The 19071-nt window shown below is 35.8% G+C and overlaps 1 protein-coding gene across 4 annotated transcripts; it reads right to left on the bottom strand.

Annotated features, from left to right (window-relative positions):
• Positions 1-48: 48 nt before the first annotated feature.
• On the bottom strand, positions 49-18835 carry LOC110649199 (uncharacterized). Of its 4 annotated transcripts, none has more exons than XM_021803680.2 (4): positions 18567-18835; positions 18296-18392; positions 18092-18196; positions 49-533 (listed from the first exon to the last, which is right to left on the bottom strand). In XM_021803680.2, the coding sequence occupies exons 1-4, from the start codon at positions 18725-18727 to the stop codon at positions 279-281; spliced, it is 618 nt and encodes a 205-aa protein (XP_021659372.1). In that variant the 5' UTR covers positions 18728-18835; the 3' UTR covers positions 49-278. The 4 variants fall into 4 exon arrangements, with proteins under 4 accessions (XP_021659372.1, XP_021659370.1, XP_057991123.1 ...); XM_021803678.2 differs by having other exon boundaries at positions 49-548; positions 18567-18833; XM_058135140.1 differs by having other exon boundaries at positions 49-548; positions 18296-18363; positions 18567-18833.
• Positions 18836-19071: the final 236 nt, after the last annotated feature.

Below are 19071 nucleotides of genomic sequence, written 5' to 3'. Positions count from 1 at the left end.
CAGGGCTGTATGGAAGATGTAACGACACTTTCATCAAACACAACAAGAGGTTGAAAGTGTTGTTGATTTTAATCAGTACTTGGAAGTTCTAGCATAGAAGTACTGTCTACACCCTTAAGCCATCAAAAGAGGGACAAAGAACCAAGCACAAGAGCATCTTATATACATGTCACTGATCAAAATAAACCAATTTGCTGAACAGACTCCAATACATTTATTTTTTTCCCCTTTCTGCACTATCAGACTCCTTATCAACTGTGATGAATCAGTTAAAAGCGTCACTCAGCTTCAAGGGCATCAATCTCATACTTGACTTCTTCTAAATGTTCATTTATTGCAATCACAGCGTCCTGCACACCTCTAATGGCTTCCTTGAGTGCATTATCATACTCGGCATCTGCTTCTGCCTCTTCAGTTCCAGCAGCTTCAGTTATTTCATGGACATGCACACACTCATGCTCCACTGGTTTTGTAAATCTGCAATTTTCATGGCTTAACAAACGTTCTGATGGCCGACCAGCCTTCTTCAATACCTGAATTGTTGCAGTCTTTTGAAGGGTAGAGTAAGCGAAACACAGTTGCATTGATCCGAAAAAACAAGAAGCAAGAAAATAATGATTTTGATAAAGTAAAAGGACTTTACAACTGCCAAGAAAAATGCAAATTTATCTTGTCTAACTTTACAACTCAACCCATCTGGGCCACAATAGGGATCTCATATCTCCATTCTCTTAAGTGTGTTCGTATTAATCTCTAGTTGCTCTTTTTCAATCTTCATCCCCACTACTTTGAATCCCATTGAAATAATCACTTTAATTGTACCTACGATTAAGAAATCACACTGTAATTAGGAAGATTTATTTCATGCCTAAATGGTGCCTCTAATTATATTTTCCTATTTAGATTTCTTGTAATCAGTATTTAATCCCCAACGGCTTGAGTGACTAATAAAGTTCATTTACCCCAATCTTCCTTCTCTCTTTTCTAATTTTACGTGGTGTCAAAGCCTTGGGTTTGAGGTCCAGCTCTTCTCTTTCTTATCCTCTCCCTTCTTTTTTTCTTATTCCCGAGAGTACCCACTAAACTAAACAACATGCGTGTGAAGGACATTCAGTCTCACCACCCCTTCCACTAGCAAAACTGGCGCTGGCAATAGTTCAGATCATTCATTGGATTTGGTTCCAAACTGAACCAAAATTGACTAACCAAATTTCTTAAACTTATAAACCAAACTGTATAAAGAATATAATGGTTTGAACCTAAATATTTTGGTTCAGTTCGATTTGTCGGTTTTCATTTCAATAGATCCCATCCCCTTCTTTCCCAATAAGAAGTTCTATCTCTCTTTCGACATTTAATCGAAAAATTTAACAATCAAACTTCAACCAGACAACACTGAATCGAATCATACAAAGAAAAAGAAAAGCAAGAACAAAAAACACTTTGCTAGCATAGATGTCAAGAGAGGCTCAGGCAGCGGGGTTCTAGCGGTTTTGCAATGGAGACATAGCATAGATGGAGACATTGAGCGGCTTTGCAGTGGATGCCAAGATGGAAACAACAGCGGTGCTCTCACTCTAGGAAGGAAAGACGAGTTGGAGACTTAAATAGAAAGGTTAAGAAAGAAATGGGGAAAGATGGATGAAAGGCCAAACAGGGTATAGGTCAAAAACACTTATGGGCTTAAGAACTAAAATAAAAAAGTACCTCAGACCCAGTATACGGTTTAATATCCAAATTGAACTAACCAAACCGAATTCCTTGAAAATAATAACTGAGCCGAAACCAAGAAACTAAACTGAAAAAACTGAATTGGTTTGATCCAGTTCGATTTTTCAATTATAACAAAAAACTGCTCACCCTTAACTGGCAAGCCTTTGTCCGATTCCACAGACCAGCGCGAGGGCCCACTTTCAGCTACATTTTTCTAATCAGTGACTACCGATCATCTTTCTTGAGTCTGGCAAACCCTTCCTACCTTTCACAGGTAAATTTCAATAACTATCCCTGAACTTATATGGTTATAACACTACAGTACTTAAACTTTAAAACATAACATAAAACCCCCTAAACTTTCAAATTTTGCACAGTAAAATCCCACTGACTTTTAATTACTGATTTTTCAGTTGAAAACTAATGTGAACAGCTCCTGCATGACTCTTAGTCAACATTTCTCTCTCTTCTCTTATTCAAATTGTAAAATTATTTTCTCTACACTTGAAAAATCATTCTGTTTATAATGAGAAAAAAAATTCAATTTACACATAACTTGAGAGATAAATATTCACTAAGCTCCACGCTAGAACTTTTTAAGTCAGCGTCTAACTGAAAAACCGATAATTAGAAGTTAGAGGGATTTTACTGTGCAAAATTTAAAAGTTGAAGGGGTTTTATATTATATTTTTAAGTTGAGGGACTATAATGTTATGCTAGATAAGTTCAGGGACGGTTGTCAAAATTTATCCTACCATTCACTTGCATCTAGGTCCTTTGAATTTTTGGATCTTCCTTTATCACATTAGCTTCCTTTGTATTTCAACCTTTTGCTTTCTCTGTTCTTTTTAATTTTAGCACAGGTTAAATTTTGTTTCCTCTCAATGTTCAACAGCGACTAAAAAAGAAGTCACCTCAAATATACTTGTTGAGAAGCCTCTCTTTCCCTCAATACCCTCTCCCACAATTACTACTATAAAACTATAAGGCAGTAGCAATTATGTATCTTGTACAACTTCTGTGGAATCATGGATTATAAGACAAAGGTAGAATGACCATTTAATGAAGAATTCTACAAATATTACATCTTTTGATCAAACAGCTTGGGTCAAAGTAGTGCACAACTATGTAGTCTCTCATAGCATTCTCTTTATTCAAAGTTGCTCATTTCCAGTCCTACAAAATTTAATGTAAAATTTAGACTAAAGCAATGACACTGTTCACATATGATGTCTAACGCATATACAAGGTTGTTTCAAATATTGTTCACTTGGAAGAAGATCATCAAGACATGACAAGTTACTTGGGTCAAGTAGGAATGCTTAAAGACGGATTCAATTCTCACATAAGATGATTTCAAGTCCTCCTACACTATCTTTACTAGAATGTGAGTCATGTCAACTTGGGAAATAAACTCATGCGTCTTTCCCAAAGAGAATTAATAATGAGGTTGCATCTATTTTGACATTGTTCATTTGGATATATGTGGTCTAAGTTATTTCAGTTCTAATTTAAGCTTTCATTACTTTGTTACACCTTTATTGATGACTATTCTCATTACACTCGATTATTTTTAATTAAAAGTGGATTTGAGTTGTTCTTTATTTTTCAAACATTTTGCGTTGAGATTTGTAACTAATTTGGTGCATCAATTAAAACGTTAAGCAATGATAATGCACGAGAATATTTTTCTACTCTTTTCTCAACTTTCATGTCTTCTTCTTGTGCGCATATTTCTCAACAAAATGGAGTAATTGAGCATCAAAATGGGCATCTTATTGAAACAACCCATGCATTACTCATTCATAATCATGTTCCTCTTCGTTTTTGGAGAGATGATGTTCTTACTCCCAAAATTACCTAGTTAGGTTATATGCTTTCTTCTCTTTTGTAGCCCAAGAGTTCTCACCCCATTCCTTATCCATATCAAAATCCATTCCATTTTCTTCCACTTGCATTTAGGTGTACTAGCTTTGATCATAATCTTGCCCTTAGGAAGGACGAACTTCAGCCAAAATCTATCAAATGTGTCTCCCTAAGATTCTCCCGTCTTTAAAAAGGCTAAGTGTAATGACCTAACTACAAACAAGAATTTTATCTTAGTAAATGTGACCTTTTCGAAGCTTCACCATACTTTTCAACAAATACACTACACTAGCATTCCATCTTTGCAACTCTCCCAACTCCTATCCTTCTCCAAAGACCAGTCCTCATCTTCGGGTCTACTCAAGATGACCTCACCCAAATCATCCTCCTACTAATCCAAATACTCTTTTTTTGATACAGGTCCACAAACTGCTCTAGGTGACACATCATCACCTACACTAGTTGTGCCTCTAGCAAAAGAAGCTACTCCTCCTATTGCTCTTTGTAAAGGTACACAATCCTAGGGGTGTACAAACGATCGGTTCGGTTTCGAACCGAACCGAACCAATAAAACCGAAAATCGAAAATAAAAAATTTTAAAAACCGAACCAAACCGATTAAAAAGAGAAAACCGAACTAAATCGAACTGATAAATATTGGTTCGGTTCGGTTTTAAACCGATCAAACCGAAATTTATAAAATTTCATATTTTTAACATTAAATCTAAATAATAAAACATAAAAACAAAAAAAAAATTAAAAATCAAAACTCAAAAATCTTAAAGTTCGGTTCGGTTTTCTTTGATTTCGGTTCGGTTCGATTCGATTTTCTTTGATTTCCTATATATATTAATAATTTCGGTTCGGTTCAGTTTTTTTTATTTTTTGTGAAAATAACCGAACCGAACCGATTAACTGAAATTATCAAAATTATAAACCGAACCGAACCGATTGAATTTTAAAACCGAATCGATTGAACCGAATTGAATCGGTTCGGTTCGGTTTTTCGGTTTAAACTGAAAAATGCTCTCCCCTACTTAATCCTCTCGCAACCCTCATCCTACTTACAATTTTGAGCTGTCATATCATTTATCACCTTTCTACTACACTTTCATTTCCAATTTATCTACTATTCAAATACTTAAGACCATAGCAAAAGCAATGTCCCACCATGGTTGGCGCAAGGCTATGCTTGAGGGAATGATTACTCTGCATGTTAATGATACTTGAGAAATAGTTCCACCCACTACCAAAAGGTAAAACTATAATTGGTTGTCACTATGTGCTTGCAATTAAGGTAGGTCTTGATGTAAAGATAGACTCAAAACATGCCATGCTGTAGAAGGGTATACTTAAGTATGTGCCTTTTATTATGGTGATGCTTGAGGGAATGATTGCTCTTCATGCTAATGATACTTAAGAAATAGTTCCAATACCAAAAGGCAAAACTATAATTGGCCGTCACTAAGAGCATAAAATTAAGGTAGGTCTTGATGTAAAGATAGATTGACTCAAAACTTGCCTTGCTGTTATGGTGATAAATTCTATCCAGTAGTGAAGATTGCATTTGTTAGCCTATTTATCTTTATACTCGAAGGTGACTATATAAAGCAACCTCCAGAGTTTGTTGCTCAAGGGAATTTGGCTTAGTCTATTGACTACGTTGGTCTTTTAATGATCTAAAACAATCCTCAAGAGCATGGTTTAGTCACTTTTGTACTATTGTCCAATAGTTTGGAATGCTTTGAAATAAGGCAGATCATTCAGTGTTTTACCAACATACTCCTCATGGCAAATGTACTTACTTGATAGTTTATTTTGATGAAATTGTCAAAACAGGTGAAATCATGAGGTATTTCTTAAAATCATCTCATCAATCATTCCAAACGAAGGACTTGGGAAAATTAAGTATTTTATTAGTATTGAGGTAGCACAATCCAGCATGGGTATTGCCATAATGCCATCTGATATAGGAAATATGCATTAGACATACTTGAAGACTGATATGTTAAATTGCAAATGCATTGAAACTCCTATGGATCTTGCTGGAATCCTATTAGGATTTGTATTTTATTTGTAATTATCTTCTTCCTTTTTTATTAGTCTCTTAATGTATCCTGGTTTCCTAGTGTATCTAGAATTCTTGTATATAAATAGGGAAAAGCGTACAAAGATAAACAATAGAAATATAGAGTTTTTCTCTTCAGAAGTACCTATTTCATCATGGTATCAGAGCTCTGCCATCAATTCTAGGTGTGCGTTTTCTCTTTTATGCAAGCAGTGTTAGGGTTGCTAGGGTAAGCTTTTAGGCACTAACCACCAAGGAGTTGTACAATACCACCCCTGCCAGAGGAAAGAGCATCTGCCGATCAGCCTGTGCCTAGAAAATCATCGCCGTTCGACATCGTGGGTGGCCACACATGCTGCCACAAGTGCTACGGCTGATCCCATGCACCAACACGTGTCACCTTTTCCGAGAGTTTTTTCCGGCTGCCTTCTTCTTCGACAACCTTCCTAGGGTTCTGCACCTCTGCCAGCGGGTTTCCCATCTTGGTATTTGCACATTTGATTCTTAGGTTTATTCTTTTCCCTCTCTTGCTACTGTGGCCGTTTTTTTTTGTTATTGCTTTTGCTATTTTTTTTTTGGCTTGATTCTTCAATATGGGCGATGGAAAAAAAAATCTATTGAAACCAAGATGAGTCCTATGAGTGATAACTCGTCATTACAAATTAATCCCGTAAAGCTTGATGGTACAAATTGTCTTATACGGTTGAGATCATGTTCAGGCTAGAGGGCTATAGGGATACATAATTGGAGAAAAAACCAAACCAAAAGTTGGTAGTTCTGCTCATAGTCAATGGCGATCAGAGAATTCTTTTGCGATGTCCTAGCTAATTAATTCAATGCAATCACAAATAGCCCGTGGATATTTGCTTTTGAATAATGTTACTGTTATATGGAGTGTTGTATCACAGAATTATTTTCAAATGAGCAATGATGCACAGATATATGAGATACAAAACAAGGTTTACAATATGAAACAAGATGAAATGACCATTGCTCAGTACTTTGCTGAATTAAGTGATTTATGGCAGAAACTGGACTATTACCAACACTTTTAGGCTACCTGTACTGCTGATGAGGTTAAATTTAAAAAATTGATAGAATAAAAATGAATGTACGACTTCCTTGCTGGGTTAAATCTAGAGCACGATCATATCCAGGTCCAAATGCTTGGAAAGAATCGCATGCATTCCCTAAGGCAAACATTCATTTGTGCAGTAGGTGGAAAGCTGAAGAAGTATCATGATTCACTCTATGTCCACAGACAAGGCAGGATTAGTAGTTGCTTTCTCTCATAATGGTCCATCAGATATCCTAGCATACAAAGGAATATTATTGGAAGCTACATGATCGCTTATCCAAAGGGTGTGGAGGAAAATGGACAGGCTCAACAAGACCACAAGCAAATGTATCTGAGACAGTGGAATTCTCTGAGAACACCACTCCTACTGCCACCACTAGGATCTTCTCCAATGAAAAAGGTACAATCCCTAAAGCGTTTGCTGTCACAACTAAAATCTCAAACTGCTGCAGTTGCTTCTTCTAATTTTGTTAAATCAGATAATGTTTTCCTTACCAATATTTAAAAATCTCTTTGGGTTATAGATTCTAGGGCAAAGATACACATAACAGGCTCTTCAAATAAGTTCACAACCTACTCTCCATGTTCGGATAAATTTTGATAACTGTCCCTAAACTTATCTAGTTGTAACATTATAGTCCTTTAACTTCAAAATGTAACATAATACCCTATCAACTTTCAAATTTTATACAGTAAAATCCCTCTAACCTCCAATTACCGTTTTTTCAGTTCGACGCTGACCTGGACAGTTCCAGCATGGAGCATATTCAGTATTTCTCTTCTCTCTCAAGCCATGTGTAAATTGAATCATTTTCTCTCTGTAGACAGAACAATTTTACACTTTGCATAAGAAATGAGAGAGAAATGTTGACTAAACGCCATGCGAGAGCTACTCACGTTAGTTTCTAACTGAAAGATCAATAATTACAAGTCAGAGGGACTTTGCTATGCAAAATTTGAAAATTTATGGGGTTTTATGTTACATTTTAAAGTTGAAGGACTATAGTGTTACAATTATATAAGTTCAGAGACAGTTGTTGAAATTTATCCCCCCATATTCAACAAAAGAAAAAGTCTGTATAGCGGATGGATCCTTAGCCAATATCTCTATAGCAGTTTCTATTGAATGTACTCCCACTATAAATCTTACTTCAATTTTGTATGTGCTCAGTTTTCATATTAACGTTTTATCTGTTTACTCTATTACTAAAGCTCTTAATTGTAAAATTGAATTTTTTTTCTACCCATTGTGTATTTCAGGAACTGAAAATAGAGAGAACGATTGATAGTAGTAGATTGCAAGATAGCTTGTATTTGCTAGATGACAATAATGGTTTCTCAAACCCTAAAGCCTTGGTAGGAAATTCAATAAGAGTCGATTAAGAAATCATTCAATGGCATAAGAGATTAGGACATCCTTCTTTTTTAACTTTAGAAAGGTTATATCCCTCTTTGTTTAGACAATACAAATTAGAATTTTTAGTTTGTGATATTTGTGAACTTGCCAAACACACAAGATATTGACTTTTTTATCTTTCCAAGGAGAGATATTGTTTGAACCCAATCGTAGCAATAAGAATAAGGACCAACCATCACCATCATTTACTCATCCTGAATAAATTGGATTTAAGAGTCTACACTAGTCAGAACAAGAGAAAAACAATCATTGAGCATGATATGACTGATCAGTTAGATCCCCTGGATTTAGCTACTGAACATCCACAGCCTAAAGAATTATGTGATGAGTCCCTTTCTTCTGATACTCCTTTCAATACTCAATTTGATTCTAACTCTTCTACTGATGATTCTTGACATACCCATTGCTCTCAGAAAATGAGTTAGGACTTGCACCAACATCCTATATCCAAATTTGTTTCTTATGATTCTTTATCTCCCTCCTATAAAGCCTTTGTCTTGTCTATTTCTTCTGTTTCTATTTCATAGGATTAGAAGAAAGCATATCTTGATCCAAAATGGAAGACAGCCATGATAGAGGAGATGAAGGCTTTGGCGAAAAATGAAGCATGGGAACTTGTTACTGTTCCGTTAGGGAAGAAACTGGTTGGGTGTAAATGGGTGTTCATTGTGAAGTACAAAGCAGATGGTTCCCCTGAAAGGTATAAAGCCAGGCTAGTAGCAAAAGACTTTACTCAAACATATGGGGTGGATTATCACGAGACTTTTGCCCATTGCCAAAATGAATACTACCAGGATCTTGTTGTCATGTGCTACAAGCTTTGAATGGGACTTGTAGCAATTATATGTTAAAAATGCGTTTTTGCATGGAGATTTAGAAGATGAGGTATGCATGAAAATTCCTCCAAGTTTTAAGGATGAAAAGACCAAAGGAAATGCCTGTAGATTGAAAAAGGTATTATATGGCTTGAAGCAGTCACCAATAGCATGGTTTGACAGATTTAGTAAAGCCATGATTTCCTTTGAGTTTTATCAAAGTAATGTTGATCACACCCTAGAAGCATTACATATTTCTGAGGATTTAACCCAAAATCGTTCAGAGTGGAGAAAGCGAATCCATATAGCCGACCCCAAATTTTTGGGATAAAGGCTTAGTTGAGTTGCGTTGAGTTTAATGTTGATCACACCCTATTTATAAAACATTATAAAGGTAAGATCACACTGCTTAATATTTATGTTGATGATATAGTTATAACAGGGAATGATAAGGACGAGATTGCCCATCTTAAGGAACGATTAGCCTAGGAATTTGAGATTAAAGACTTAGGTAAGTTAAGGTACTTCTTTGGAATATAAGTAGCCAGGTAAGATAGAGAAATTTTGCATTTCTCAAAGGAAGTACATATTGGACTTTCTAGATAAAACAGACATGTTAGGCTATAACTCAGCAGAGTCTCCTATTGAAGCCAGTCATAAACTACAAGCAGGAGTTAGAGAGTTGGTTGATATAAGAAAATATCAGAGGTTGATTGGGAGAGTGATTGGTGAGAAAATTAATCTATATTTGGGCAATATTATTATGAATTTCAATTTCAAATTGACTGAAACTGATTTGAAGCATAATGATAGCCCAATTTCATTGATCTGATTAAATGGATTCTCTGTTTTCAATTGTGGAAATGTTTTAGTGTGGGCCAAAAGATTTGAAATTATCTTCTTCTTCCTTGCTGTCCAGCCAACATATCCTCCCTTTACCAAAGAGTTCTTCATCTTTCTAACTTAATTCAAGTTGATTAAAAGCTAGTTCACTTGAATTTGAAGTTGAAAAATAGCTTCTCACTACTTCCATCTACTTATACTCAACTCAACTCAACTCAACTAAGCCTTTATCCCAAAAATTTGGGATCGGCTATATGGATTCGCTTTCTCCACTCTAAACGATTTTGGGTTAAATCCTCAGAAATGTGTAATGCTTCTAGGTCATGTTGTACTACTCTCCTCCAAGTCAATTTAGGTCTACCCCTTTTTTTTCTTTCTATCCTCTAACCTAATATGCTCTACTTGTCTAACTGGAGCCTCCGTATTTCTACGCTTCACATGACCAAACCACCTCAATCTCCCTTCTCTCAACTTATCTTCAATTGGCACCACTCCTACCTTTTCTCTAATACTCTCATTACGGACTTTATCTAGTCTAGTATGGTCACTCATCCACCTTAACATTCTCATCTCTACAACTCTTATCTTAGACGCACACGACTCTTTCAGTGCCCAACACTCACTAACATATAACATAGCCGGTCGCATGGCTGTACGGTAAAATTTTCCTTTTAACTTATTGGGAATCTTACGATCACATAAAACTCCCGTGGCACATCTCCACTTCAACCATTCGGCTTTAATCCTACGACTAACATCTTCCTCACATCCCCCATCTACTTGAAGGACTGAGCCTAGATATTTAAAGTGATTACTTTGGGACAGTACCACTACATTCAAACTAACTCCTTCCCTATCACCAGTTTGGCCTTCACTGAATTTGCAATGCATGTATTCTGCCTTCGTTCTACTTAACTTAAAACCCTTTGACTCTAGAGCACTTCTCCAAAGCTCTGGCTTTCTATTGACTCCTTCTCGTGTCTCATCTATCAGAACAATATCATCCGCAAACATCATGCACCAAGGAATACTCTCTTGTATATGTTTCGTCAATTCATCTAAAACTAATGTAAAAAGGTAAGGGCTTATGGCTGATCCTTGGTGTAATCCAATTGAGATCGGAAAATCTCGTGTCCCCTCCCACCGTGCGCACAATAGTAGTTGCTCCTTCATACATATCTTTCAACACTTGTATGTACCTAATAGATACCCTCTTTTGTTCTAACACATTTCATAAGACATCTCTTGGAACACTATCATAAGCCTTCTCCAAATCAATAAAAACCATGTGCAGATCTTTCTTCACATCTCTATATTTCTCCATCAAGCTTCTAATGAGAAAAATCGCTTCCATAGTTGAACGACCGGGCATGAAACCAAATTGATCGAGAGAGATAGAAGTATCATGACGTAGTCGATGCTCCACAACTCTCTCCCATAACTTCATAGTATGGCTCATGAGTTTAATTCCCCTATAATTTGAACAACTCTGTATGTCTCCCTTATTTTTAAAAATAGTTACTAAGATACTTCTCCTCCATTCATCAGGTATTTTCTTTGAGTTTAGAATTTTATTAAATAATTTAGTTAACCATGCCACTCCCATATCTCCCAAATACTTCCACACTTCAATTGGTATTTCATCAAGTCCATAGGCTTTACCCACTTTCATTCTCTGAAGTGCTTCCTTTACTTCTAAAGATCTAATCCTTCTAGTATAATTCACATTCTTTTCTATTGTTCTATAATCTATATTCACGCTATTACCATTTTGACTATTATTAAAGAGATCATTAAAATAATTTCTCCATCTTTTTTTAATGTCCTCATCTTTCACCAACACTTTTCCTTCTTTATCCTTAATGCACCTAACTTGATTGAGATCTTGACATTTCCTTTCTTTCCTCCTTGCTAATCTATAAATATCTTTCTCCCCTTCTTTAGTTCCAAGTTTCTCATATAACTTTTCAAAGGCCTGTGCTCTTGCTTGGCTAACTGCCTTTTTTGCCTCTTTCTTTGCTACCTTGTACTGTTCATATGCCTCATTATTATCACATTTAGGTAATTTCTTATACCATTCCCTTTTTCTCTTCACTGCCTTTTGTACTTCCTCATTCCACCACCATCTCTCTTTTGAGGGTGGTCCATGTCCTTTAAACTCTCCAAGTACTTTTCTAGCTACTTCTCTAATCTTTGATGCCATCTGTATCCACATATCATTGGCCTCCATATCTAGCTTCCATACTTCGGACTCGAGAAGTTCATTTTTGAACTTCATTTGCTTTACTCCTTTGAACTTCCACCACTTTGTTCGAGCTACACTATTTCTTCTGACCTTACTTGAATTGTTCTTAAACTTGACATCCAAGACCACCAACCAATGTTGACTTGTTAAAGCTTCTCTTGGAATGACCATGCAATCCTTGCATAAAGCTCTATTTGTCTTTCTGGTTAAGAGGAAGACGATTTGGCTTCTATGTTGCCCACTTTTGAAAGTCACTAAATGTGACTCTCTTTTTATAAAGTAGGTATTTGCTAGCATTAGGTCGTATGCCATAGCAAAATCCAGAATGTTTTTTCCCTCCTCATTTCGACTTCCAAAACCAAAACCTCCATGAATATTCTCATAACCTTGTCTATCACTTCCTACATGTCCATTCAAATCTCCACCAATGAAAACATTCTCTTCATTCGGTATGTTTTGTATTAAATCATCCATATCTTCCCAAAATCTTTATTTACTCTCACTGTCTAGTCCTATTTGTGGGGGCATAAGCACTAACTATATTTATTGTTTCTCCTTCTATTACTAATTTTACTAGTATAATTCTATCTCCTACTCTTTTCACAGCTATTACTGCGTCTTTCAATGTCTTGTCTATGATTATGCCCACTCCGTTCTTATTTCTCTCCTTTTCGGTAAAACACAGTTTGTACCCTGAATTACCCACTTCCTTATTTTTCTCTCCTACCCATTTAATCTCCTGAATGCAAGCAATATTCACCCTTCTCCTTTCCAAAGTATCCACAAGCCCCATTAATTTTCCTGTAAGTGATCCAACATTCTAAGTACCAACCATGATCCTCCTCCTAACCTGCTCCTTCCTAATTGGTCTCTTTCTATGATATCTTCTATTGTTTTCTATATCTATATTGTGTTCTGTTCCACTATCTGTTCTACCATCTGTCCTATGGACTAACTTCTTTACCCACACCCGTCCATGATGTAGGAACCCTTACTCACTTAACACCACACCAGGGCGCCGGCATGGCGCGTCGCTTTCGGTGAACGCCCTACACCCTTGCATATTTCTCACTACACCCAGGCTCCGATGTAGCGCGTCGTTAGTAGAGGACGCCCCAACGTTTATATCATTTGAATCCATATCATAAGGTGTGACGAAATTTTTACGCTGGTTGTCACCTACCGCAACCCTCCTCCTTTATCCGGGCTTGGGACCGGCTAAGCGCAAACTACTTAGGCGGAGTTTACTTCCATCTACTTATGACCAAGAAAATTTCCTCTTTCCTTCCATCTCATCTTGGCTGAACCATTTGGAGAGGAAATCTATAAGTTTTGCTTCGATCAAGGGCGATTTGATCAAGGGCTTGTGTAAACAAGCTAGAGAACCAACACTTAGTGGCTTCACTATCCGGATTTGGTGATAGAATATTGATTCTGCGCCTTAAGGGTAAGAATTTTTCCGAACCCTAACTTGTTACAATTTAGGGTTTTTGTTTTCTTTCGGCAAATTAAGCTTGTTAGCAATTGATTATGATCAAAACTATATTTTTTGCAATAATATAAAGTGTTTATGCATGTTGCATGAAACCTAGGGTTATAAATTTTAAAATTGCTTACTTTGCACCTTAAAGCTTCTTTTGTTGCAATATTCTTTCAAAGCTATAGTCCTAATTTTAGTAATAATGAGAAAAGGACCATAAAAATGAGCTGCCAACTTGGGTGTTACCCAAGAATTTAAGGAATGTTGTCAATAAGGACGTAACTTCAAGAAAACTTTATCCCCAACTTGGAAAGAAACATCTCATCCTTTTGCATTAGCTTGTTTGACCATATGAAGTTGAGCCTTTTGGAGACTGAATTTTAATTGTCTCAAGATTTCATCTCGATCCATCAAGGCATGGGAGACAGAGTCAACACTTGGTTTCTCCAGGTAAGAAACGTAGAATTGTAGGTGGTGGCTTTCCATAGACCAGTTGAAATAGAGTTTGTTTTGCTGCCCTTCGATAACTGGTATTATACCAATATTCAACCAAATGTAGCCAACTGTACCATGTCTAGGGTTGTTCTCAGCGAAGTTATTGTTCAATACTATGATTGAGAACTTCATTGAGAACTTCTGTCTGGCGGTCTATCTAAGGATGATACTACAACTCATCCTAAGTTGTGTGCCCATAAGACGGAATATTTCAGACCACAAATGGCTAATAAAATTGGATCATGGTCACTGACAAATGAATGAGGAATGCCATGAAGGCACACAATTTCACAAACAAATAATTCAGTGACAGTTCGGGCTATATAAGGGTGCCGAAGAGGAACAAAATGACCTTACTTGGCTAAACGATCAACCACCACCAAGATTCAATCCATGCCATAGGATTTTGGCAAGCCCCTTATGAAATCAAGAGAAAGATATTCCCAAATCCCTTGGGAAATGGGCAATGGCTATAGAAGTCCAGCTGGAGACAAGGATTCACACTTACGTCGTCGGCATACAAGGCAAAAGGCCAAAATTTTGCAAGATTTCATCATTCCCTTCTAGTATAAACTCGAAGCTAATCATCTGTAAGTGCGAAAGGCAAGATTGACCCCCCATAGGAGTAGCATGAAACTCTACTATTAAACGATTCTAAGCAGTTGCTAACCTTCTTCAGCAAAGAAAGCAAATGTAAGCATTGTTGAGAGACAATTTGCTGCAAGCCCAGAATAGAATTAAGCAGTAAGCTGATAAGAAAAGGGTGGAAAAGGAATTTCATGTTGGGGATTTGGTGTAGTTGAAGTTGCAGCCCTATAGGTAAACCTCTCTTGCCATAAGTGTTGGAGATATGCCTCATCTGCTGCAGATAGGAAGTTGAAAGAGATAAAGATTATCTCCAATAAAATTAAAAAGATACTACCAACAACTTCTATCATATTTTTAAGATTTTTTGTTATATTTTTTATTTTTAAATTTAGCAGCCATGTTATTATATAAATGCAAAATCAATCAATAAAGTGACACAATTTGAAGACTATTCAGTCTCAATACATGCTTCTATATCCTTCCTTCAAAAAACCAACAGTAGTATAAAAGCTAATTTCTTAAGGGCCTGTAAAATTGAGAGGGATTGAAGATGAAAAAGAATAAGAAGAAGGGGTGAAAAAGGCAATTCTTGTCATTCAGTCTGCATATGAAGAAAAAAAACGCAACACCATGCCAAAACAAGCCAGGAGGAGAACAACTCCAATGACAACAAAACCAAGCCAAGTTAAGTCAAGTCACGAGAGTAAGAAGGACTTCTCCCAAAACGATAAAGCAAAGCCAGGCCAAGCCAGGCCAAGCCAAGCCAAGAAAAAGAGTAAGCTATAAATGCAAATGCAAGTGACAACAAAATATGCCATAATGTTATAACCAAAACCATGCCAAATATGCGAGATGCCAATATTATAACCAAAAACATGACCAAAACCATGCCCATTATGCAAGATGCCGATATTACAACGATAACCATGTTTGAAGCCAAATTTGAAGTTCCTAAGAAATAAACTTGAATGTGTAGCATCTCCTCCAAGGAGGAGTTACAAAATGTCAATAGATAGGCATGTCTCAAAACTGCAATAACTGTAAAATAGACCTGCAAGTCTTTAAACTATATAAAGAAAAAAAAATGATGAAGAGACCAGCATTGTTTCAAAACTGCAACATCACCAAAGCAGACACATGCAGAAAGTAGCAAAAGATGCAAGGAGAAGTGTTAGAGATATACCTCATCTGCTGCAGATAGGAAGTTGAAAGAGATAAAGATTAGCTCCGATAAAAGCAAAAAGATACTGCCAACAACTTATATAATATTTTTGAGATTTTTCTGTTATATTTTTTATTTTTAAATTTAGCAGCCATGTTATTATATAAATGCAAAATCAATCAATAAAGTGACACAATTTGAAGACTATTCAGTCTCAACACATGCTTCTATATCCTTCTTTCAAAAACCAACAATAAGGAAGTCTCTTAAGCTGGCAGCAAGGTACTATGGGCCATTTCAGGTTGTGGCAAGGGTTGGTGTTGCTGCTTACAAGCTTGTGTTTCCCTCTTCTTCCACTGTGCATCTAGTGTTTCATGTATCCTTGTTAAAAAGGAAAATTGGGGCCATTATTACCCCAATTTTAAACCTTCCTGCCTTGCAAGATGATCTAACAGTGGAAGTTTGCCCAGAAAAGCTGCTGCAGACAAGAGCTATTTTAAGAGATGGTGCTTCAGTCCTTCAAGGGTTAGTCAAATGGGCACATCTCACTGGTGAAGATGCAATTTGGGAGGATAAGTCATTTCTACAGACTCTGTTTCCTCAATTTCAACCTTCTTGGGGCAAAGAAGGTTTTCAAGGGAAGGGAATTGTGACGTATAAAAGGAGAAGATTTAGAGATAAGAAGAATAAATGAGCTAGAAGGAAAAGAAGTTAGGAAGTTATTAGAGTTGTTGGAGTTTGTTAGGGCTTTGTATTCTATTAGGTGGTTAAAAGAGTCCGTTATGGAACAGTTATAAATAGTTTGACTCCTAATCTGCAGTTTCTTATTCTAAATTCTAGTAAGAAACTGATTTTTTTCCATCTAATTCTCTTCTACTTCTTCACTCTTTCTTCTTCTCTCTCTCTCTAATTCTTTCTAAGTCTCTCGAAAGGTGAAAACCCCAAGATTAAGGTTTCTACTGACATCAACATTTATTGTCATATCACTTAGCATTGAATTGCATCGCCCAATCCAAGAACAAAAATTGCAGGAGAATCCTATTGACTGAAAGCTGAATTAATAGGCATTTATGAACTCAATAATCAACATTAATAACGTCAAGACATTAGAATCTCAAAACTGGTAACGATTTGAAGTCCAAAGAAAATTAAAAGGATAATTGAAACCAATAAAGACTCAAATTAAGAGTCCAGAATAAAAATAAAGACTCCTAAAGACATACAGACAACTTTTCCAGCAAATCCAGAAATTACCAAATTGACCCTGCTTTTAGAAAAGATAAAAATTTGAACTTTCTTGCATTAAAAATATCAAAACAAGACCATTAAGGCCTAGTTAAGTTCCCAATTAATATTTTCACCATCAAACATGTGCCAAATAAGTCCTATATGACATCTAGTCCATAACTCTAATTTTTTGACTTGTTTATCTGCATCAGGTATGCATAGAGTACAGTAATATTTATCTCAGTAATCTGTTAGAAGCGAACCAAGCACCCCTGAAAGCTTCTAGGACCTTCAACTTCTCTCCAAAGGCCTATCTTTGCATAGAGCGAAAATTTCACAGTTCACACCATCATTCTATGCCCTAATATAACTAGAAGTTCTTCTTTTTTTTTTAATTGATTTAGAAACTTGACTAGTTCCTCAAAAATTAATGAATAGAGAACTATTTCAAGACATAAGATTAAATTTAGCATACCAATTCTTCACAATTTGCAGTCAAATATCACATACAGTAGCCCTTGAAAAATTACAAGCAATTAGCTGAAATGCTGTTTACCATTTTGTTAGTGGAGGCGGTCTTCGTAAAATGTAGAAAATTTTAATCATGGATGTTAAAACACCAAACAAGTTTTTACTTCACATAATAAAGAGGATGCATTCCATGTTACTCCTATAGGTAGTCGCAAGAGAGAAGCAAATTTAACAAATTAAGGCTCAAATTGGTTACCTTGCTTTTTGTTTTACACTAATCTCAAAAGGTAATTTCTATAAATTTTGCTTTTGCTACAAAGAAATGCTTTTCTAAGAAAGTATACTTGATAAACATATGAACAATTACAACAAGCAATTAAACCGCAAATAAGAAGCATCCATTTCAGAAAAATCTTCTGCCTCTCTATTTTTCAGAAAATAAAATGCAAACAAGAAGCGAATTTTGGCCTACAGGATTAAAAATCTCGACTCAGCAGAAGCAGACAATATTTCACATCAATATAAAGTTTGCAATGCCAACAATTGGATATAATTAAATCATAAGTTTCAATCCCAATTCCCTCCCAGGAAAACCAGTAATCATCAGTGGGTAGAGATGCATACCAGATGTAATTTCTGCTTTTCCTGCGTTTGAACAGCTCTAAGCAGCTGAGCAAGATCAACACGCCCATAATCAGGACTTAGAAATAGGAACTCCATTTCAAGGACCTGCACTCAAGACTCAAATATAAAATCCAAGGAAGAAATAAGAAAAATAGAATTATGAGAAAGAAAGAAAAAGGAAAACCCTAAGATCAAGTGCTGAACTTGTTTAGAGCAGTCATTGAACTCCAGTGTGATCTCACTGCAAAGCTGTTGGTAAGCTAATTCCCCTCCTGAAACCATATATTCATCAAAACTCCTGCTATGAGAAAACCAAAAAAAACAATGGAAACCTGATTCAATTTCCGTTTGCTTTCTAAGAGGAAATTAGGTCCTCTATAAGAAGAGGACTATATCTACAAATCCCATTTTCTTAGAATCTAATTCCCTAATTGTAGCAATGACAAAAAGAAAATGTTAATAAGACAGTGATTACCGCTTGAGCTTGGCATAAGCTTGAGCTCTACGCTGCTGAATGAGAAGGAATCTGCGAAGCAAAATTAGGGTTTGAGAGGATTTGTTGTTATTTTGGTGTTGGGTTTCTAATTCCATTGGATCTGTTAGGCTCATCTTTTTCTCAAAATCTTCCATTATCATCTTCTCCAGTTTTGTCTGCAATGGCCAACGCCACCACCTTCAACCATTTTCCTAAAATATTCTTTCCTTCCCATTAATTCGCATTACTGAAAACTGGCATGATGATATAATTTTTATTCTTTTAATTTAATTTTTAATTTCATTTTAAATAATATAAATTATTGTTATTAAAATAATTTTAAATAAAATTTTTTTCTTATTTAAATTTATTTAAATAAATTTTAATTAATTTATAATGTAATTAATTAAAATAATTAATTAAATTATTTAATTTTAATAAAAATAAAAATATGAAATATTATTATTAATTGAAAATAATATTTTATTATATTATTTTTTAAAAA

The sequence above is a fragment of the Hevea brasiliensis genome, chromosome 14 (assembly GCF_030052815.1).
Source record: "Hevea brasiliensis isolate MT/VB/25A 57/8 chromosome 14, ASM3005281v1, whole genome shotgun sequence".
Taxonomy (NCBI): domain Eukaryota; kingdom Viridiplantae; phylum Streptophyta; class Magnoliopsida; order Malpighiales; family Euphorbiaceae; genus Hevea; species Hevea brasiliensis.
This window is presented reverse-complemented; position numbering and strand designations above follow the sequence as displayed.